This window comes from Lethenteron reissneri, chromosome 41 (genome assembly GCF_015708825.2).
Source record: "Lethenteron reissneri isolate LAM-NWPU_2019-01 chromosome 41, ASM1570882v1, whole genome shotgun sequence".
NCBI classification, from domain to species: domain Eukaryota; kingdom Metazoa; phylum Chordata; class Hyperoartia; order Petromyzontiformes; family Petromyzontidae; genus Lethenteron; species Lethenteron reissneri.
Window position 1 is genome coordinate 6,079,252 of NC_083819.1, and position 24,248 is coordinate 6,103,499.

The window sequence follows — 24,248 nt, forward strand, 5'->3', positions numbered from 1 at the left end:
TGCTGATGCGGTCTTTTTGCAACATCAATGCCAAATATATTTAAAGTGCACGGCCAATTTGAAAGTATAAGAGAGATATGTAACAAAATTGATTGATTACCACATCAAAACATGTCGCTCAATTGACTTTCAAATACCCGCTAATTATCCCATGCTCAATGACTATTTTAATGCTTTATTTAGGGATTAATGTATCCCACCCCCCTCCGCCTCCATGAAAATCCATCTCACTTTAACGCTCTTCCAGCCAATGTTGTGCGGCTGAGCTCCACGGGAATGACACCACGAGCGGTCGTGACGATCCCATTCGGGCTTCACGTCGTCCGGGCCTGCTAACAAACATCGTCCACCAATGTAACCACGAAGCCCGAGTCAGACCAATAAACCTTCTGGCAACCAAGCGTTGGAATTGACAGGCAGCGCGAGACCCCTAAGTGCCATCGGCGGGGGAGGTAGCTCGTCCTCCAGCGGGTGTCGACCCCTGAAATGCCACGCAAGAGCGCAAAGTGCCCTCTCGCGAGGACGCGAGCGAGAGAGCGACTCGGAAAAACCCAGGAGAACTCTCGGCTCGGAGAGAGAGGACGTTGCCGCCGACTGACGAGGCTGCTCCGCTGTCGATGCACGGGCGAAGACGACCCCGTCGACGAGACGTCGCCACCATCACCACCGAGTGTCCATGCCAGCGCAAAAGCTCGCGTGGCCGACGCCGAGGGCGGTTTGACCGGCGGCGCCGCGGCGGCGGACGAGGCGGATGGAACGGTTCCATCCGCCTCGGGAACGACCACCGCTTCGGGAGGCGCCGACGAAGACCGCGAGGGCGACCGGCGGGTTCCGACGCAGCCGGAATCCGTCGGCGTCGGCGGCGCGTGCGCCGAGTGGCGCAAGAGGGCGGCCAGTTTCTCCGGCAGCCTGACGCTGTCTCCGCAGCCCGGCAGGCACGGCGGCCTCGGAAGGAGGAAGAAGAAGCTCGCGGCTTTGACCTCGCTGCCCAACGTGGAGACGCGTCGGATGGAGGCGAGCGTGAGCAGCGAGGAGGAGATGGCCGGAATTGAGAACCTTGCGTGTGGCGCCGGCCGCGATGACGGCGACGGCGAGACTGTGGCAGGAGCTGGCGGCGGCCTCTCCATGCCGACGATAAACTTCATCCCTGCCAGCCCGTCGGACGTGCTGGAAGACGACCAGTTCTTCGAGATCAACTCGGAGGAGGAGGAGCGGGCCACGAGCCCTCCGCCGTCGTCCGACAGCGACTGCGTGGACAGCTCGGGGAGCCACGCCACGGTGGAGCGAGAGAACGCGACGGGGAACGCCGGCGACGCGGAGACCTCGGAGGCGTCGCTCACCGTGCCCGCGACGGACACGGCGGAGAAATTGCCGGTGGCCGTGGCGCGAGACGGCGCGGAGAAGACGGCGGAGGAGGCCGAGGTGCCGGGCGGCGACCGGCACGGGCGAGTCGGCGCCGTTGAGGATGCCACCGCTGCCACCAACGCTGCCACCACCGCTGCCACCACCAAGAAGAAGAAAAGCTTCCGTCTGAATTCGGAGATCGCCAACGCGCAGCTGAACGCGTTCCCGCAAACTCACCCAAGAAAAGGTACGGACGAGGGAGCGCACGGTCGTAAACAATAGTTGTTGTTGTTGTCCTTCCCCCGCCCCTCCGATGAGCACGGTTGGCGACGTACGGCGTGAAAGAAGTTCAACACGCATGTATGCAATGGCAGTGGCATTTTGACATTTTGACATCGGCAATAATCACGATGATTATTTGAGAACGACCTGGGTGGCGCTGGAGTTGGCATCGCTTAGAAGTCTAGGTCCGAATCCAATGCAGCCATCTGTGAATATGAACTGGGCTTCTAGAGTGCAGCAGCGAGTTTAAGGTCTCAGCCTGGTCATCAATTGAATGCACAAAAAACGCAAAACTCTCAGCCACATTAAATTTGGTTATTTGCTTGATTTGGCGAAATTCCAGCTCTAAAAATAAAAAAGATTGGTTTGATATAAAATAGACAAAATTTCTCTCTATGTCAGAGAATAGGAAAGTACTACGTATACCAGAGGTCACTTGAAGGGTTTTCAAAGGTGGTAGCTGTGTGATGTCTCTCTCTCCGTGGGCCAATCTGTCCCCCCGCTCTGTGGCAGTGAGTTTATGGTGTGACAGCGATAGCATCATCGGGATACATTTTCTGTGGAGAGGTGAAAATAAAAAAAAATTACGGTTAACAGCATTATATTTATTTATTTACGAAACCATCTCAATACAAGTGCGTACAAATATGTTTTACAAGGCAACGTTATCAACATGAACGAAACAAAGACAAAGATCCCCCGTATAGCTTTAACAGATTGTTGGGGAAAGTGCGTTTAGCGGGCACATATGAAGGCCGGCACCGTACACGAGGGGGTGGGTGGCCAGCACCACGCCCGACCGCCTTTGTTTCCCCAGTGGCGATGTTTTTACACAGCACCAGGTACTCATTTGAGGCTGAGTCGACCTAGGGGAGGCCCATGACCGGTTCAGATAATCGCCACTGGTGTTGGCTGTGAGCGGGAATCAAACTCGGGTCGTTGGGTTCGTAGTGCAGTGTGCTAACTGCTACACTACCGCTCTCCATCTGTTCATCAATATGAGCAGCACACACACACACAAATTCACACATTAAGATATTAACACCATAAAAAAACTAATTAGAAAATGTGAGTTGGGTCGATTGCGTCATGGGGACGCCAATGTTGTGCTGATCTACGTTGTGTGTTTAGTGTTGCAGTCAAATTGCAAACTGTGTATGCGTGCGGCACGGATACTGGATTGCTGGACACATCTCTGTTTGTTTGTTGTTGTTGCGTTTTCATTCACGCAGGAAGTTTTAACGAAGGCATAAACCTACTGCAGTTCACGGAACAGAATCTCGGTACGTGTGGGGTTTTTTTGGCCTTTCATTCGTTGTTTGCGGTTGAACACGCAGGCTTTCGCAAACGATGCCACGATTCATAATCGATTGTTTCTTTGCGGCTGTCAGGTATGCAGCACATATTTTTGCTTCTGCGATCTGACCCAAAAAAATCGATTGAATGTTTTATAGTTTTTAAAATATTCTTTATTAATGACCCCAAATATTTTCAACGTATATATATTTTTTATTTTTTTTTCTAGATGAATTGAATACAAAAGAGTGTGACATGAGAGACCGGTTGGTTCAAGAGATGCAAAAGCTGCACCTGCAATCGGACTCTCTGAACAAGGTAACTTCATTATCACGCGTACCACAAAAACTGCATCATTGAAATACAGATAAACAATGTTTCTGCTCAGGGGTCCAGACAAATACAAAGGTCCCCCGAATAGCCTCATTTTGTATTCGTATGCTGTGTCACCACAACGTTTGCTCTGGTGTTTCCCACGTGCCTGCAACATTTCTCCTGCACGGTATCCATGCTGCAGCCTGCGCAAGCCTACGGGGTTGAGAATCGCTGGCGTAGCGCCTCTGGCGTGTAAATGCCCTGTATTGCACGTATGCATTATTTGGTGATGCTGCGTTGGCAGCACGAATACTAAAAACAACCCAATGGCCTTGACAGACAAACATATAGAATGGGCGGCACGCAATAACACGTATGGTAAGTGCTTGCTTAGCGCGTGGTGTTCACAATATAACGCGGTTTCTCTATAACGCGGTTCTTCCATGAGGGAACACCTTCACACAACGAGGAACGCGAGCACCTCTATAACGCGGAACATGCACCGCTACAACCCAGACATTGTTATAATGCGGAAACGCGCACTGTTGTAACGCGCGCCGCTACAACGCGGAATGCGCACATTGTTATAATGCCGAAACGCGCACCGCTATAACGAGGAACGTGTGCACCGCTATAACGCGGCTTCTGAGCGGTCGACGCCGAACTACTTTCTGGAGCTGCGAAGCTGAGCGGTCCAATGATACAGGACGCGGAATAATGCCGAACTGCATCATTGCATTGTTTATGGGTAAATCGCGTTTTTTTCGTTCAACGTGACACTTTTCAGGAACGCGTTCTACCGCTGTGTTAAACGAGGTCTGATCATGGGCGCCGTAACTTTCACACTGACGCCGGTACAGCCTTGTGACGCCGTTACCTCCACTAACCGCAGGCAACACACTCTTGTAACGTCCGTCACGAGAAGAAGTCACTGTTGGAATATAAATAACCAAATAAATACGAGGAATGCATACTTGTCCACCCCTTATCAGTGCCCTACCTTATTGCAGACCAATTTAGACCTCATTGGTCACCCCGTGCCCTTATAAATCTCAATGTTCATCCTACAAAGTGCCATCACAAGGGAGAAACACAAATTGATTTTCTTTTTGCCCGCATTGAAACGACTGTACGCCGTATGGACCTGAAAACTCAATTTGCCTGTACAAGCATACGGGCAAAACCGTATGGGTTGACGACAGCTTTGGGAATGTCTCCCATCAGCCGCATCATGTCAGAAGCATTGATTCGAGACACAAGCAACAACCCTGGACCGCTTTCGACACTCGGCGCGTCTCTTCAGCGGAGTTGAGGCTTGCTTTTAAAATCAATGCTGGAGATAATTGGCGACATTTCGATTTAAAGCTTTCGTGACTGCAGGGATTCATCTTCTTGCTTCTTTCGGCAAAGTCACGTGACTTTACCGAAAGAACCAAGAAGAAGAATTGGCGACCTTGGCAAGGGGAACCCCCATCCTTGCCTGGAAGCTCGCTTTGTCCTCAATCAATGCTGGTGGAAAAGTCCCCGGATCCCAGAAGGAAGAAAGGGGCCGTGTTGGCTGGGGGGAGGGGGGGGGGGAGTTACGCGCGAGAACGCGGGTGGTGGAGAGACGGAACAAGATTCGCACGGCGCGAAGGGAACGCGCGAGTCGAGCGTTCTTGCCGGATGCCTTTCGCTAGCGGGAGACGCGGACGAGGATCAGGGCGGGCGTGGCGCTACGGCGGCCGCACACGGAGCCGGGAGCCGCCACCGCGGCCCTCTCCGTGTCCCCCGATGACGGCTCAGCCCGGCCGAGGCGCGCCACGCTGGGTGAGGAGGGGGCAGCAGTGACGGCATTGTCGGCTCAGCGGGCGGGGTGGGGTGGTTACAGCAATCGGTCAAGGAGGGCCCAGATTATCCCAGGAGCACAAGTAGCTACGTATGCTACGGGCCCCGAAATGTCAAGGTCCTCCGCGCTAAATGCTTTCAAGCTATCAATTCCGGTTCAGTGAATCTGCACTTGCTCTATTACTATAGTACTATGCCGCCTTAAACTTTTATGAACGACTCGGTGTTTAAGGTTAGCGATTTGTCGTATTATCTGGCTGTATAGCTAATGGGAAAATACAATTACTTTACTATGCAATTAAAACATTAAAATCAATTTCAAGGAAAGTGCATGCATTATCAGAGTTGTGTGTTTTTGTTTGCATTCCGACCGCAGGTATTGTGGTTAATGCAAACATGACTCCTTGTAAAGAAAAAAGGTGTCAGTTTTGTTGCCAGATAAAAGTGTAAAAACCCAATTATCATATTTTGCTACTGGCAAAGGAGGTTCCAATGGTGTTGTTGTTGTTGTTGAAAATACATCTCTCGGTGGTTGGCAAGGGCTCTCAACCCCCCCCACCCCCAACTCGTAGTTTTGGCCACCAAGGCACCCCCCCGCCCCCTTCCACGCTCGTTACTCGATTGGTGAGTGAGGGGCACCCCCCCCCACTCCCCCCACCCTCCTCGATCGTCACGAGGGGTGGGGGGTGGCGGGAGGAAGCTTTGTGGCGGGGGAGGGGGGGTCAGTGACGTCAGCACTCGTGATCCCGACTCGCTTGTCCGTCCGCCCGCCAGCCAGCCAGCAAAACTTCAAAACGAAATCTACTGTAGTCTGATACTTGGTTGTGAAAAAAACAATAATTCGCAATTGCCATGGTGCTAAACGTTTGTTTGTACACGTGACAGGTTAACGGGTTAATTTGTTTGGCTCTGTAGGGTTGGGAGGGACGGTTTTAACAAAACGAATGTTCTGTTCAATCTTGTTTTGAAGCTTTCGTGACTGCAGGAATCCATACTGTTTGGTTCTTTCGGTAAAGTCAAGTAGGTAGAAAAATAAAATAAAACAAAAAATAATATATCACGACGTTTCGAGCACAACACAAGCGGTCGTTCTCAGGCGGAAAAAATAATGCAGCAGTGGAACTGCTGATTCAGTTTCGATCGTGAATGAGTCTATGGGTCTCTCTATATGAGTCTATGGGTCTCTGTGAGTGAGTCTATGGGTCTCTGTAAGTGAGTCTATGGGTCTCTGTGAGTGAGTCTATGGGTCTCTGTGAGTGAGTCTATGGGTCTCTGTGAGTGAGTCTACGGGTCTCTGTGAGTGGGTTCATGGGTGTCTGTGAGTGAGTCTATGGGTCTCTATGAGTGAGTCTATGGGTCTCTGTGAGTGAGTCTATGGGTCTCTGTGAGTGAGTCTATGGGTCTCTGTGAGTGAGTCTATGGGTCTCTGTGAGTGAGTCTACGGGTCTCTGTGAGTGGGTTCATGGGTGTCTGTGAGTGAGTCTATGGGTCTCTATGAGTGAGTCTATGGGTCTCTGTGAGTGAGTCTATGGGTCTCTGTGAGTGAGTCTATGGGTCTCTGTGAGTGAGTCTATGGGTCTCTGTGAGTGAGTCTACGGGTCTCTGTGAGTGGGTTCATGGGTGTCTGTGAGTGAGTCTATGGGTCTCTATGAGTGAGTCTATGGGTCTCTGTGAGTGAGTCTATGGGTCTCTATGAGTGAGTCTAGGGGTCTCTATGTGAGTCTATGGGTTTCTATGAGTGAGTCTATGGGTCTCTATGAGTGAGTCTATGGGTCTCTGTGAGTGAGTCTATGGGTCTCTATGAGTGAGTCTATGGGTCTCTATGAGTGAGTCTATGGGTTTCTGTGATGGTGCCGGGTGCGTTTCATCGGCGCTGCGTGTTCTCACTCATAAGCACTTTCTAGATTTTTTCAATGTTTTTAGTAATCCTGTTCTCAGGACAACATTGATATGAAGAAGGGCTATGGTCCGAAACGTCGTCAATTTTACATATATGTCATGATAAATATTTAAAAAAATGTTTAAGGCAGTATTGTTGAACATGAGTGTGTTTTTGTTTTGCTTGACTTGATGGATGGCTTTTAAATCGTTTATATGAATGGTGATATTAGCCTCGAAACCCCGACGTGTTAAGAGTTAACATGTCACACCCTCGGTGGCGTTATGAACAAAGCCTGGAGGTTGATCAAAACTGACGGGATCTATCTCTCTGGCAGAGATTGTTGCTCAAGATAGAGTCATTTACCGTCAGCCTGGGGAAGCTGTCCGAATCCTGACGCGAATCCAACGTTCTGTTAAGGCGACGAGGAGGGATTTTGATGTTTTATTGTTGTTCAAGAGTTCAACAGTTAAAGAGTCAAAAGTTTGAAATGAACCCGGACCACTAGCTTTCGTCCCCCCCCCCCCCAGTTTCTGTCACGATCGATTCTATTCATGACTTATGCACGTGCTTATGAACTCAAAACAATACAATGGTAAATAAATTAGTTGAAATATTTGGCAGTCTAATTCTTAAACATTCTATTTGTGAGTGCGATGTGTTACACACCTCTAGCGTAGTGCGTTGGCGTTAATGCCGCGCGCTATGAATTCTTTGGCCCAAAGTTGATTTCCCCCCGGTCACGGCTAACATCAGTGGCGAACAATATCCGAACCCAGTCCCTGGGGCTCCCCTTCATCAAGATCTGCACCCACCAGCAGGGTGAAGTATGGTTCAGAAACTTCCGTGACAGCAGTGGAGACAGAGTGTGGCTTATAACGATGACGTTTCATTATTGGCAGCAGACTTTTTGGAGCAATCCCAGGTCTACCTTTGCTCAAGTGACTTGCCAACTCAGAGTTAAACAATTCATTCGGTGCTGCTACTGCTGATGCTGCTGCTGCTGTTTTGGCAATGGTGCACAAGCACAATTTAAAAACTGACAAAATCATCAACACTCGTCAACAACAATGTATCCTGTCGAGAATGTACGTGCATATCTATAATATGCACGTATATTTCATAAGCACACAAACAGAGGACATTCATCCGCTTTAAATACGGTCAACTGCAGAAGCTACATCAACATCAGTACTTATAAACTCAACTCATTTCTTTAGCACCGCCTTTTTGTGCGGCGTGCTGTCCTCCCCCCGCACCTCCGATCAGCACCGTTGGCTACGTACGGCGCGAAAGAAGGTCTACACACGGCGCGTAGATAATAGATGTATCCGTCTCCTCTTGACGGAGATCGGCTAGGAATGCGAAACTCGACGGTCCAGGAACTTCGTGCGGTGTGTGTGTGTGTATAAGCATCGGCACTGAGTGAGATAAAGACGGCCAGGATCGCGGTGTCACGCCGCCCTGCCCCTCCACCCCATCTCCCCCCGCCCGCCCCCACGTAGCGTCGTACGTACCGGGTTCGTCTCCCCGGCTGAGCGATGGGAAGACGCCCGGCGCTTCGTATCCGAGTCGAGACTCGTCTTGTCCAGTAAGTTCCTTGCATCGAGGACGCGGGTTCCTTAACAGTGGCGGCAGCAGCAGCAGCAACAACAACCACCGGCATTCACCACTCAGTGGCTGATTGCGCCAATCCAAGTGCGCATGAGTTCACGCGCGCGCGCGCAGAGATAAGTTCAAGTTCAATTATTAGGTATAGCCCTGTGAGCCATTCGGCTCTTGAATCGGGTGCAACCGCAACAAAGAAAAAACAAAAACATGAACAAAAAACATCTTAAAGTGAATATGTGACTAAGTGCAAACAGAAAATTCAAGAAAAGACAGCAAAATATTGCAGAAAAAAAAAGGTTCAAGCCGCGTAGCCCATCAACCGGCACACTGTCGGGGGCAAAGTGCTGTGAGCGAGATCTGACACATCGGGGGGTGGGGGGGGGGGGGAGTTGGTAGTTGTGTGGCTAGTACTATCACCACGCGCGGCCGTCTTTGTCTCACCCAGTGCGGATGCTTCTACACACACAAGCACTAGTTTGGGTTAAACCTGGAGAGGCTCTTCATAGCCGGTTCAGACGCCAGGGACCAAACGCGTATCGCCGGGTTTTTTCGCGTATGTATGTACTGCATGTTGAACTTCTTTCGCGCCGTATGTAGCCAGCCGTGCTAATCGGAGGTGCGGGGGAAGGACAACAAACTAAAGCTGCAATGTCACCACTCCCCGCTCAAAGACACACGATACAGTGGAGAATTTAACAGGCAGTTGGGGCAAGTGCTGCTATGAAAGTGTGCCGTTACGGCACGCGAGCGAGTGGGGTTGCCAGCACTACTCCCGGCCGCCTTCGTCTCCCAAACGCTGATGTTTACACACACTGCACCAGGTACTCATTTGAGGCTGAGCTGATCTAGAGGGAGGCTCAGGACCGGTTCAGATAATCGTCACTGGTGTTGGCCTCGAGCGGGAGTCGAACTTGGGGTTGCTGGGTTCGTAGCGCAGCGTGCTAACTGCTGCGCCACCGCTCTTCCGCACACATATACGCGCAGATACACAAACATATGCACAGACCCGATGCATCAACACATTTTCTTTTATTTGATTGAATAAACATATCACCCTCCATTCTCCTAGTCCCATAATAAATATCACTTTTAGTCAGCGTATTGGCCTTTTACCAGCAGAATTTGCTCAAGGAAATAAACTCCGGACCGGTTTCGCCCATCCGTGTCTCATCAGCAATGTCATGCTTGCTAATCGAATGCTGCTCGTTTGCCAGATGCGATCTGCGTTGCACTGGCAGCAGCAATGTGATCTGAGTCTACTGGCAGCGGCTTTGCAATGTGACTCTACTCGCAGCAGACATGTAATTTGGGTTTACTGGCAGAAGGTGTAGAAATCGAGGCTACTGGCAGCTGTTGTAAGCCATGGTGTCTTCACAATGCAACAACGACAGTTGAATGCTATCGGGCTCTCTCCGACACACAGTGTACATCTGTGAATGTGAAAGGAAATCGCTTACATCTGCGAGTTGGGTACAAACCTATCCATTCTGCCCATTTTTTTTCTCCCCCACATCCTCCGAGGACAATGTAATTTGTTCCAATCGCCCTTAGAATAAATTACATTTTCAAACGACTCAAACAGGGCCGGGTCATCGTCGTTATTATCATCATCATCATCATCCAGAAACAGAGTCACGGCCCTAATAGACTCCGTGTTTATTGCCACAAAGACAGCAGCGGACAGCGGAGTGGAGGGGAGCAGCAGCAGCAGCAGGAGGAAGGCGCTGGAGGACATGGAGAGCGATGACGCCTGCGCGTGGCTTCAGGCGATGGGCATGGAGAGGCTGGGAATCGTCGTTAGAGGTAATTTGACAGAAAACGTCTCTGCCTGTCATCACATTCATGCGCCGTCTTCTCGGAGGGCTGGCGGTCGATTTAAACAATTTACGTGAGATGCCAAGTCACATAGGCCAGCCTCCCCTCCCTCCCTCTCTGCCCGGCCTCCAAACGATGACTTCACTCCGCTTTAAAGTTTAACTGCAGAGCCGCTTCGTTGCGCATTACAATGAGCGCGGAAAATACGTTTTAAATATTTGGGCTTGGTACTGGGTTGACTTTTTTTCTGTTCAAAGTTTGTAATTTGTTATACAATAAACAAGCCAAAGAAGACAAGAGCCAGAAGACTTACGAGCCATCGAGACGGTTTGGCGCATTTGAAAAATAAATGTTCGCATTATCTCATTTTTCGCGAGGGGGGGGGGGGAGGCATTTGATGTGTTGCGGTTGCACAGTGACAAGATCTGTAAGTAAAATGTTCGACCTCACGACGGGCTAGCGGAGACTCAATGCGCAAAGCAAGTGAACGGGATACGAATTTGAATGAATTTAACATAAACACAACAGGGATGACCCTGGTGACCTGAGTTCGATACGCTTGCCGCAGCCAACGTTGCGTCGCGAGTGACAGCACAAACTGGTCCTTGGGCAATCTGTGGCCCATCCACAAACCCGCGCTGAACTGGCAGTTCGGTCAAACAAATCCCCGCGACGGCGCACTGAAAGGGTCCTCGTTTTTTTTCTTCTTGGTTCTTTTGGTAAAGTCACGTAGTGGAAACAATAAAATAATAAAAATAAAACATAATAAAATAATTCTCACGACGTTTCGGCCACAACGCAAGCAGCCGTCCTCAGGTGAAGAACAGGTCTGTCGAGAAGACAGAGTCTGAATGACACACCCCAGGCTTGGAGCGTCTATTTAAGCTGGGTTGGAGGGGTGAGAGCGCCTTGACAAAATAATTTGCATATCAAGAGGAATTTAGCATATTTATGGTAAATGCAGATATGCGATTAGTACTACTTGTGAAATGCGTAGGAGGTGGGCGGGGGGTTTGAAGTCATATTATGCTCGTGCATTATGCAGGATTAGCAGCATCAAAGGGAGGGGATAGAGTCCTCGTTACTGGAGAACCACCAGCCTCAAGCCACCAGCTGGGACAGTCTTTGCTCGAGTCTCGGCAGCTTCTGCCTACACCGGCACTGGAACGTCGCGGCTCTGAGACATCGGGCAGGCGTCGAGATGCGGAGGCCGTCTTTCTGAGGTTGCCAACAGAAAGGCGCTGACAGAGAGCTGTAAATTATTATCATCGTTACGAGTTACGTAATGTAATACAGAGAGACCATATTTCTGTGTGGTGGTCATTATGTTGGAGAGAAAATGGGACTTAATTCAATTAATCTTGATTAAATTATGAAGTCATCACGCAAAGCGACGACATGCTGGCCACCGATGGTTCATGTGAGATTCCTGCTGCGAATTCTCATTTCAAACGATGCTCGGCCAGAATCCGCAACTCGCCAAAAATGGCCAAACAAAACACCGTCGCTCGGCGAATTGATTCAGTTGAGAGTAAATTAGAACAGTTGGTATTTTTGTCCAAGCCCTGTATGCATGTTGAACTTCTTTCGCACCGTACGTAGACAATCGTTGGTAATCGGAGGTGCGGGGGAAGGACAACAAACTAAATACAAAAATCAGTTCTAAAGAAAAAATAAATAAATCTAGATTTAAAAGTGCATAGCCTCCAGTGGCTTCCTAATATCGGAAGGAAGAGCGTTCCAGACGGCCGCAGAAGCGCATCTGAAAGCGCGCGATGCATTGACCCTCTTCGTTCGATGGCCAGCAGCCAAAAGCCGCTGTGAGGATGACCGAAGTTTACTTAAATAAGTCGCAACATTTGCCAACACATAAATCAACACCGTGGTTCCACATCTCACCTACGATTGACTCATCATCATCATCATCATAATCCCCACCATCATCGAATCACAATGCATCCATCATCATCATTACCATCAATCCCCGCCGAGCGAGCGAGCGACCGACCGAGCGAGCGACCGAGCCGAGACCAGAGGTCGCTTTGCCTTTGCCGCAGGCTCGCGGCTCGCCGGGCGCCACCTGACCTCCATGGACCCCGAGACGCTCGAGTCGCTGCAGCTGAGCACGTGGGCCGAGCGCGAGCGGCTCCTCTCGGCCCTCTACAGCGAGACGCACGCGCGGGAGGCGCGCGCCGTCGACTCGCTCCTCCGTGAGAACCCCGTCTCATCCACACCGCCCCCCACCCCACCCACCCCACCCACCCACTACTTCCCTTCCTCGCTACGCAGGGCGGCTCTGTCCGTCCGTTCACTCCCAACCGTCGACGTCTGTGTGGCGTCGTTCGTCGATGAAGTTTGTTGAGGTCATCTGGGCCAGGATTGGGCAAAAAGCCGAGCCCACTTGTCACCCAGGAAAGTGTTGCCCACACACCCTTGAAACGAACAATAACATCATTGGAACCTCATTTGCCAGTAATAATATATGATAATTGTTTTTTTTTTACCTTTTTATCTGGCAACAAAACTGACACCTTTTTTTTTACAAGGAGTCATGTTTGCATAGACCACAATACCTGCAGTCATAATGCAAACAAAAAACATAACTCTGATAATGTATGCGCCTTTTGGCGTCATCTGGTCCAACACCATGTGAGACTAGGCTCTAAGGAAAGCTGTCTCGGGTGTGGACCAATCAACTTCAAGGACAGTGCATACATGATCAGAGTTATGTGTTTTTTTGCATTATGACTGCAGGTATTGTGGTCTATGCAAACATGACTCCTTGTAAAAAAGGTGTCAGTTTTGTTGCCAGATAAAAGGGTAAAAAATTTTTATCGAACAATAACATATTTAAAAATCACGGTTAAGAGACAAACAACATATATACTGTTAAAAATAAGAATGAAAATTCAAAATTTTTTTTTACTTTAAATCTCATCAATGTATTGCTGGGTTTACCGTTTTTTGTTCAACGATTGATTTTGATGGTGGTGATGGTGGTTGCCATCCGGGCTGTAAATGACGAAGAAATATCGCATCTCAGCGCAATGTTGACAGTGCAGGCCGGAAAACTACCACACATTTCTAACGAGACGGTTAAATGTGTAAAGAGTCGAACAGCCTGTGTGCATATGCCAAGAGGAGCACAGTGGATTCCTTGAGCAAAAAATCCGATGGCTTTTTTGTTGTTGTTGCGTTACGCACGCAATGTTTGCGTCTTGTTTGACACTGATGGTGGCAGTGGCGATGAACTGATCACACCGCCAACGGCTTGTGGCGAAACCTACATTCACATTGTGAGAAGAGGTTTTCCCCTTTTTTTCTGGCAACAAAGCAGCTGTTAAGATGTTAAAACACAAGACTGAAACCTTTTACAAGGAATCATGTCTGCATTAACCACAATACTTGTGGTCAGAATGCAAACAAAAAACGTACTCTGATAATATATGCATTGTCTTTGAAACTGATTGGTCCACACCAGAGACAGCTTTCTTTTGAGCCTCGTCTCAAAACGATGTGAGCCCAGAGGACGCCATTGACCGTCTACACAAACTCAACCGCACGGGGTTTCATCGATAGCGCCAGTCGACCTTGTGAGCTCTCCCGCCGAGGGTTTTGACAAATGAAGATGACGATTATGATGACGACGACGATGATGATGACGACGACGACGACGACGATTATGATGACGACGACGATGATTACGATGATGACGACGATTATGATGACGATGGTGATGACGACGATGATGATGATGACGACGACGATTATGATGATGACGACGACGATGATGACGATGATCATCGATGAGCGCAGAGTCCCTAAGCGGCGCGGACCTGCAAACGTTCACCGCCGCCATCGCGGGCCTCGGCCAACCCGGGGAGAGGCCCGCGGAGGAAGAGACGCGGAGGCCGAGGAGGAGCCGCCACCCCCCGCAGGGTGACCGAGTCTCCGATCTGCGCGGAGACCTCGCGCGGATCCGTGCGGCCATCGCCCAGAAGGAGGAGGACATCGCCCGTCTGCCGAGGCTGCCTCCCGACACCGATAGGTGGCGTAGATGTTAACTACCTCGCCTGGTATACAGGCGGTGGTCGTGAACCTGACGCTTGTATATTCCGAGTTTGCATGTCTCTCTCCCCGTGGTCGCGCGGATTTTTACGCGGGTCCTACGGGATTCCCCTCCACATTTATAAACACGCTTTCGAGATAATTTAGCTGCCGTAAATTTCCACGTGATAAGTCACTTCGTTGAGTTCATTTGTGGCAGCCAGGTCGCTTCTTAAAAAAAAACTTTATAGCCGCGTGGGCCTTACCTGGTAAAATAAGAGCTTAATATTCTTTGGGTGTTTCGGTAAAGTCGCGTAGATAGGTTCAAAGAAAAGAACAACAACAATAACAGTGATCGTCATCAGGATGACGATCGCTTGTATTGTGATCGAAAGGTCGTAGTTTTTTGTTATTTTTTGGTTATTTTATTTGAACCTATTTACGTGACTTTACCGAAAGACCCAAATAACATGAATTGCAGTCACAAAAGCTTAAAGTCAAGATTTAATATCTTAACAGTTTAGTGACGAGTGACGGGACCGCCGCGAGAGATTGCGTCGAAATTTGCCGACCGCTTCGCTGAGCGATGCCATCCACCCATAGGTCACCACCACGAACCCCACGCTCACCCGGTGGGCCACCCCGACACGAGTGACGGCCTCCCGTCCACACGGGCAGGGCCGCCACGTGCAGGGCGCCTTGGGTCGAGTGACGCGCAATGACGTCACGTGGGCGTCACCGGCTCCGTCAGACGGCGCGCCGCGTGCTCCGCCTTGCTCGAGGTGACCTCGAAGGCTCCCGTTGTGGGTTTTTTTTCTTCTTCTTCTGTGCACGCTAAAAGTTGTTGGCTTTTGGACGGTAGCGACCCCAAATACATTTCAATTGTGCGGGTCCTCCACCAGCTCGTGTTGTCTGCGGAGTGGCGAGCTGGCGCACTTTTTGTCGAGCCGCCGAGGTGGGAGGTTTGACGGCGCGGGCTGTGTGTTGCGTGTGTGTGTGAGCAAAAAATATGGTTGCGTAACGCTGTGTGGAAGCTACCTACTCAGTCGCTCCGCACGAAGCTTCAGGTCTTCTCGGCCACAGTCATTCCCTCCCTTCTCTACGCTTGCGAAACATGGACCCCCCTAATGGAAAATCTTCCTTGGTTAGAAACATTTAGGCTGGCCTGCCTACGATCCATCCCGGGTTTAACCAGGCTGGATTGTGTGAGGAGCTCACAAATCCTTGAAAGATCTGGACAAAGTCCCATCGGTGAGCTCCTCCGTCAGGCAAGGCTGCCTTTGCTGGGTCATGTAGCCTGCATTCCCAGCCACCGCATGCCTAAACAGCTTTTGTTTGGCCGGATCGAGGGGGCTAAACGGGCGCGGCATAGGCTAGAGAAGAGATGGAGCGATCTGGTACAGGAGGACGTGGAGCTGAGTGGACTTGCCGATGACTGGGACCAGCGGTGTGAAGATCGGCCTCTGTGGAGGAGGCTTGTGAAGGACGCTACTGGGCAGTTGGAGGCAGTCGCCCTCCAACAACAACGGAGGGCGGAGGAGCGACGCTCACAACAACGAGCGGAGCGCCGGGTGGATAAAGCACAGCAAGTTAGCACAGTAGGGGGCACAGGTGGTGCATCAGCCAGTCATCTCAGTCAGTCGACCCTTGGCATTTGGGTCTGCCCCGTGACCTCGTGCCAGCGGGGATTCGACACTTCACGTGGCCTCAACGTGCACATAGCCTGGCACAAGCGTCGTGGTGACGTCACCGCCACTTAGTGGCGAATGGCGGTTGTTGTTGTTGTTGCGTGTGAGCGGGAGAGCCGGTCGCTCGGCTTGAGTGGGGCTAAGCGCTGTTCGTCCTTTGTTCGTCTACCCGCCGCCGGTGCGCACGTGCCGAGCCTTTTGATGTCCGTTGCGTAACGCAACTTGCTGTGGGTGCGGGCGGCGATTCACCTCCCGAGCGGGAGGGCGGCGACGACAGTTGCCCAAGATCTGCGGTCCTCTAAATGTTAAGGCGTTACCAGGCCAAGTTGTCGAGTGCTTACACGTGCAAGGAAACCGGAGCACCTGGAGAAAACCCGCGCGTGCGAGGGGGAAGCACTCTATCCCGTACAGACGCAACTATGTAACAAACACAGAAATGGGAAGAAAAACAAAACATCGATTCTTGCGCGCCACGATTCATAGTATCGAACACGCCGTGAGCTTCAGCATTGCTCTTCGTAAATGAATCCGTGCCACCGTTCCACCCGTCTCACTTGTCATAGGGAATCCGCTCTCCGACCAGCAGATGTCGCCGCAGCATTAAGTTGACCATTTACGGAACAACCCAACATCCAAAATCCAACATCATCAATGCCCGGCGCTGTGAAATTCTTGGTTTCGTGCCCGGGCGGCGTTATGACGTTCGTCACCTGTTTGTGTCGGTGGAGCCGGAAAATACTCTCGTATCCGGCACACCACATTCAGTACACCTCTCGGATCGTTTTTTTTTACACCTATGTGAGCACACACCTGTGTAAACACACCTATGCCAACGCACCTTCATGCACACACCTGTGTGAACAAAGACAAAGATCCCCCATATAGTCTTAACAGACTGTAGGGGCAAGTGCTGTTAGCGAGCACCTATGAAGGCCTGTGTGAACACACCTTTATACACACACACGCCTGTGTGAACGCATCTTTTCCACACACACACACCTGTGTCAACACACCTTTATACACACACACGCCTGTGTGAACGCATCTTTTCCACACACACACACCTGTGTCAACACACCTTTATACACACACACCTGTGTTAACACACCTTTATACACACACCTGTGTGAACACACATTTATACACACCTGTGTGAACGTACTTGTGTGAACGCACCTCTGTGAACGCACCTTCATGCATACACCTGTGTGAACACACCTTTATACACACACCTGTGTGAACACACCTTTATACACACACCTGTGTGAACACACCTTTATACACACACCTGTGTGAACACACCTTTATGCACACACCTGTGTGAACACACCTTTATACACACACCTGTGTGAACACACCTTTATACACACACCTGTGTGAACACACCTTTATGCACACACCGTGTGAACGCGCCTGTGTGAACGCACCTCTGTGAACGAACCTTCATGCACACACCGTGTGAACGCACCTTTTCCACACATCTGTGTAAACGCACCTTTATACTCATACGCCTGTGTGAACGCACCGTTATGCACACGCCTGTGTGCCACTCACGTGTGCAGCCTGCAGGTGGAGGAGCGCGAGATGTGGCTCCTGCAGGGCGAGATGGAGCTGCTCGATCTCAAGAAGGAGCTTCTCGGGGTTCGCTCGGCTCTGCAGCTCCGCAGGATCGCGGTGAGCTAAACACTCACCATAGATTATTGTTACACACACTCGCGTCGAGTTACACACACAGATTATTATACACACTAGCGTCGAGTTACACACATAGATTAATTATACACACTAGTGTGTATAATTAATCTATGGTGAGCTAAACACTCACCATAGATTATTGTTATACACACTCGCGTCGAGTTACACACGCAGATTATTATACACTAGCGTCGAGTTACACACATAGATTAATTATACACACTAGTGTGTATAATTAATCTATGGTGAGCTAAACACTCACCATAGATTATTGTTATACACACTCGCGTCGAGTTACACACACAGATTATTATACACTCGCGTCGAGTTACACACGCAGATTATTATACACACTCGCGTCGAGTTACACACACAGATTATTATACACACTCGCGTCGAGTTACACACACAGATTATTATACACACTAGCTTCGAGTTACACACATAGATTATTATACACACTCGCGTCGAGTTACACACACAGATTATTATACACTAGCGTCGAGTTACACACATAGATTATTATACATAGTAGTGTGGAGTTACACACGTAGATTATTATACACACTAGCTTCGAGTTACACACGTAGATTATTATACATACTAGTGTCGAGTTACACACGTAGATTATTATACACACTCGCGTCGAGTTACACACCTAGATTATTATACACACTCGCGTCGAGTTACACACCTAGATTATTATACACACTAGCTTCGAGTTACACACGTAGATTATTATACACTAGCGTCGAGTTACACACATAGATTATTATACACTAGCGTCGAGTTACACACATAGATTATTATACATAGTAGTGTGGAGTTACACACGTAGATTATTATACACACTAGCTTCGAGTTACACACGTAGATTATTATACATACTAGTGTCGAGTTACACACGTAGATTATTATACACACTCGCGTCGAGTTACACACCTAGATTATTATACACACTCGCATCGAGTTACACACACAGATTATTATACACTAGCGTCGAGTTACACACATAGATTATTATACATAGTAGTGTGGAGTTACACACGTAGATTATTATACACACTAGCGTCGAGTTACACACATAGATTATTATACACACTAGCTTCGAGTTACACACGTAGATTATTATACACACTAGCGTCGAGTTACACACATATATTATTATACACACTCGCATCGAGTTACACACCTAGATTATTATACACACTAGCGTCGAGTTACACACATAGATTATTATACACACTAGCTTCGAGTTACACACGTAGATTATTATACACACTAGCGTCGAGTAACACACATAGATTATTATACACACTAGCTTCGAGTTACACACGTAGATTATTATACACACTCGCATCGAGTTACACATATATTATTATACTCACAATTGTGTATAATTAATCTATGGTGAGCTAAACACTCACCATAGATTATTATACACACTAGCGTCGAGTTACACACATAGACTACACACACTAGTGTGGAATTACACACATAGACTACACACACTAGCGTGGTTCCAGTGGTGAGGATACTATTAATGAACAGGATATTATAATTATTAATAAACAGAAGAGACGATATGAGATCTCCGTTCTGCCCCCCTCCTCCAGGGTTAAATGGAGTTACACGCATGTTATAAACATTACCCATCTTAACTTAAAGCTTTCGTGACTCCAGGAATTCATATTCTTTGGATTTTTCCGTAAAGTCACCGCTTGTGTTGCGATCGATACATCGTAGTTTTTTTTGTTATTTTGTTTGAACTTATCTATGTGACTTTACCGAAACACCCAAAGAATATTACTCATGTTACAGAGTTTTAAGTCACGCATCACCACTTTGTTCATAACACTCGCTAGATATAGGCTTGGCAACATTTATTAGAATTAATAAATTATAATCTACAAGCCTTTATCCATCAACTGCTGCATGAAGGCCTCTTCACGCCTTCTCATTTCATGACCTTTTTTTTAACCATACTTCACCACGCCGGTCAACGCAGGTTGGTGAAGGTTTGAGCGAGCCCAGGGCCGGTTCAGATATCACTCGCCACTGATGTTAGCCGTGATCGGTGATAAAACTCATTGTCCCCAGCTTTCACAGCGCACTTGCAATACACCGCTGCGCCGCTGCTCCTGCCGATGACAAATGTAGCGATAACAGCCTCAATGTTTCGATTTAAAGCTTTCGTGACTGCAGGGATTCATCTTCTTGGTTCTTTCGGTAAAGTCACGTAGAAGGGTAATAATAAAAATAAAACATAATAAAATAATTCTCACGACGTTTCGGCCACAACGCAAGCAGCCGTCCTCAGGTGAAGACCAGGTCTGTCGGGGAGACGGCGTCTGAAAACTCTTTTCATTCAGACGCCGTCTCCCCGACAGACCTGGTGTTCACCTGAGGACGGCTGCTTGCGTTGTGGCCGAAACGTCGTGAGAATTATTTTATTATGTTTTATTTGTATTATTCTATTATTTCCCTTCTACGTGACTTTACCGAAAGAACCAAGAAGAAAGCCTCAACGTTTGTTTTTGCTGCAAAGAACACGCGGACGAACCCTCACACAATGCGCCAGAGTCACATCACTCATGAAACAAACCGTGGCGGCACATCGCCCCGTGCAATTTGCCCCGTTCATGGTGATGGAGTCTGGCACGTACTCTCGAGGAAATTGGACGGACGAGGCAAAAGTTGACGACTCACAGTTCAGAGACACTGAGCTGGCACTGCTGACACCCTTTGGGTAAAACGTTTGGATTTCAGCCGCCTCTGATTAAACTTGATTCTTGCGTGTAGCAAGTCGGATGATCTCAGCCCGGTCACTCATGGCCGCACAACCTTTGTAATTCAGTTTGGCACTTAATTTGGTAAATTCCTGGCTCCGAGAATGAACAATGTTTGGTTTGATTGTCATGGGATAAGCACCCATCTCATAGCAGAGTGTTGTAACAGTGAGGCACACCTACCTTCAATTTAATGATTGAGAAGATCAGATCGCAGCAAGAAGAAGATCGTCGTCATCAACAGTCAAGACTTTTCTAACGACCAAATATTGAGTTCTCCCTTTGGCAACCAAAGCAATCTTGGAAGTTGAACCAGCGGCATTGCCCAGGCTGACGTTGAACTTGACTTATTTCACTGCCATCCTGAGAAGCTGCCTTTGAATGGGGGTCCTGCTGTTCATTGGGGGGGGGGGGGGGGTTGCACCCCCCCTGCCATAGAATCACCACTGCTTGCTCCATTCCCTACCCCTTACCAGAGACAGGGTCGAACCTGGTTTTTCGAGCTTGACGGTCGGTGGTTCATTGCATTTATTGAGTGGCGGGGACGGTGCGTCCGTCTCTCTTGGCAGGAGGCGGCCCTGTCAGCGGGCTCCCGGAGCCACGTGACCGCCTCGTGCTTGGAGCGTGAATGGGCGGCTGCCAGCCGCGCCGGAGAGACCATCACAGTGACACTCTAAGTCACGGTTGGGTATGGTGGGGGGGGGGGGGCTGTGTTCTTTCCCGAAGATGACTTTCAATGACACCTTAGAGTCATCGAGTCTTCTTCTTCTTTTGTACGTCTGCTGATGTAGATGTAGAGCATCAGCTACAATTTCACATTCAGGTGGTTAGGCCATAATAATCGCGTCTGAGCAGCGGGGTGTATCGCCATAATGCAAGTGTAGTGACATATAATGGGTCACTACGGCGCCTCGCGCCGGTTACTGATAGAGGGGGGAACTGAGAGTGTAGTAGCCCTCTCTGCCAGTGGGGCATGTAATGTCATGGAACGGGTCCCTAAGGGGCGTAGTGCTGGTGGCGGGCAGAGAGGGGGCATCTGAGGACGTCGCAGCCCAGTTGGCTGGCAAGGGCACGTGACAGGACAAGGTAAGGATGTGGGTCCTAAGGTGACAGAAGGGACACGTGGGGTATGGCCCTGAGCCTTCTGGTAGGTTCCAGAAGAGGGCGTGGCCGAGGGCGGAGCCAGGCCACGCTGGGGGGCATAAAAGGGAGGTCCCGAGGCTGGGTTGGGGCTGTCTGCAGGAATGGAGTCCTCCGTGCTGCGTCTTCCCCTGGGTCTCCGGTCTTCGTGCTCGGCATCGTGGGTCAGGCAGTATGCCGACTGTCCTGACCCTGTTTATGTCGTTATCCCGTTGTGGTCCATAGAATAAACGTGTTGCCTCCTGAGTTAGTGTGTGTCTCTCAGTGAACCCACTACACAAGTAACAATCATCAAGTAACTACCCGCAACAATATTTAGGCCCGTTTGTCCGAATGTGCATTCGCCTAGGGTTAGAGAACCGTCTGCAGAAGGAGTTGTGATGGAAGATCTTCTCAAGAGCCCGTTAGGTGATCTCCACTCTGTCGGCAATCACTCTCCCACACACCCTGCTGCGGAAACGTGTCTCCCGAATGTAATGTGATGGGTTGTTTTTTTCGTGATTCTTCTCGTGCCGCCGTTGGTGACCAAGGCTGAGCCCCCATCAACTCGCCGCACTTGAGATCCAACGCGGCTGAAACACGAGGATTTCCAACCAGCGGTGCTAGTTCAGTGTTCTGACCCGAGCCACGAACCCCCACCTCTCCCAACCACCTCTTAACAGCGTCACTTGCGGTTTTTGGAACGCGAGTTGATCGTTCCTCTAACTACCATGCCCACTCTGATGGGTGTCAGTCGCTTGGTGCACCGTAAGACATTCTTCTGATAGATTGTCACTCGCTCGGTGTTCGTGAGACATTCTTCTGATGGATTGTCACTCGCTCGGTGTTCGTAAGACATTCTTCTGATGGATTGTCACTCGCTCGGTGTCCATAGGATATTCTTCAGATGGATGTTAGTCGCTCTGTGTCTGTAGGACATTCTTCATATGAATTGTCAGTCTCTGAGTGCCCCTAAGACATTCTTCAGATGGGTGTCAGTCGCTCGGTGCACCCTTAGACATTCTCCTTCGGAGTCACAACATAACAGAAGCACCGAGTGCTAAAATCAACACCACGGAGCGGTGTTGGGGGTTTTGTTCATTGGCGTCCCCAACCAGGTGACTCGCAATACCTGCGGGTCGCCGCGACGCGCAGGTTCATTTCTCTGCGCAAAGACAACGCGCAGGCGACTGGCGCAGCGCCGCTGCACGGAAACACTCGGCACAACGGGCCCGCTGGTCAACCCCCGGTTAAACGTGTGTTTTAGGCGCCATTACGAGCAATGGCCCCTTCATCAGGGCAATGGATGTGCTTGCAGTGTTATTGGTGAAAGTGTTTGAGTTGCATTTTTAGCGGTGCCTGCACACCGTCGCCAACGGTAATTGCAGTGATTGTGGAGCATATGGTCATGGGAGGGATTCATCATCGGAACGACGGCGAACATAAACATATTTTACAGTACGTGTGTTTTTTGAGCGTGTGCCCTGGGCGTTCCGTTGCAGCAAAATAAATGTGGCAAGTTCTTTGGTTCTTTCGGTGAAGTCACGTAGATAGAAAACATTTTTTTTAAATATAAAAAATATATTTAATTTTTTAAAAATGTTTGTATTTTTATTTTCTATCTACGTAACTTTACCGAAACAAACAAAGAATATGAATTCCTGCAGTCACGACAGTTTCATGTCAAAATTTAAACGTGGCAAGATTTCCTGCATTCTTCTTCAATGACACGCGGTTCCAGTCGTAATTCACTCCGGGTTTACGTTAATAAGAGACGGATGGCCGTCCCCTTGTAGAGCCCTGGCACTGCGAGCGTTGGTGCCACGACCGCTCATTGAAGAATCTTCCAGACAGCGACGCGGTCAAAACACGACCTCGCCACCGTCGGCCCTCATCGCCCCACGGCAGCTGCCCACGTGGCCTTTGATAAATCAGAGACCCGGGTCGTCCCATCATTTTCCTCCAACACGAAGGCAAAATCGGGCGACAACTATGGAATCAGTGCGGGAAAACAGAGATTTGGCAAAGTCTTAGGAGGCCCCTCGCTTACACGGCATTGAGTTTAAACTATAACGATTGTATCTTAATTTTGGAGCTTTCGTGACTGCAGGAATTATTCTTTGGTTCTTTCGGTTAAGTCACGTCTAAAGATAAAATAATAAATTAAATAATAGCATATTACGACGTTTCGATTGCAACACAAGCAATCGTCATCAGGCATAAAAGAAATAGCAACCAAAATCGAACACATATATGCCGATATCGGCATATATGTGTTCTCTCTCTGTGTGTCCTTGCGATGTCTGTCTGCTTGTATGTCTGTCTATAGTTTTCTAGTTAGATTTTTGCTGCTATTTCTTTTATGCCTGATGATTGCTTGTGCCCCGTGGTTACCTGCCTGTGAAATTGTAGTTGCTGCTCTGCATCGACAGCAGCAGCCGTACGACAAGAGGATGAAGCAGAGAGGACCGAGGGCCGGATGGTGGTGGTCGTGGTGGGGGGGGGGGGGGTCGCCGTGCGTCTACGGCGCAGCGGCTGTGG

The 24,248-nt window shown here is 49.4% G+C and overlaps 1 protein-coding gene across 1 annotated transcript; it reads left to right on the forward strand.

The window, feature by feature from the left end:
• The first annotated feature begins 486 nt into the window (after nt 1-486).
• On the forward strand, nt 487-23,217 carry LOC133352543 (uncharacterized). Its single transcript, XM_061568254.1, has 8 exons — nt 487-1,591; nt 2,859-2,909; nt 3,152-3,240; nt 10,225-10,357; nt 12,427-12,579; nt 14,186-14,417; nt 17,667-17,778; nt 21,158-23,217. Exons 1-8 carry the CDS (start codon nt 487-489, stop codon nt 21,263-21,265), a joined length of 1,983 nt encoding a protein of 660 aa, XP_061424238.1. The 3' UTR covers nt 21,266-23,217.
• The last annotated feature ends 1,031 nt before the right edge of the window (nt 23,218-24,248 follow it).

What these genes read in the sequence shown, in the direction of transcription:
- LOC133352543 (XM_061568254.1), top strand. Translation starts at nt 487, where the DNA reads ATGCCACGCAAGAGCGCAAAGTGCCCTCTCGCGAGGACGCGAGCGAGA. An exon ending in GTTCACGGAACAGAATCTCG is followed by an intron (nt 2,910 to 3,151) that starts GTACGTGTGGGG and finishes TTTTTTTTCTAG; the next exon opens with ATGAATTGAATACAAAAGAG. An exon ending in GCTGGGAATCGTCGTTAGAG is followed by an intron (nt 10,358 to 12,426) that starts GTAATTTGACAG and finishes CCTTTGCCGCAG; the next exon opens with GCTCGCGGCTCGCCGGGCGC.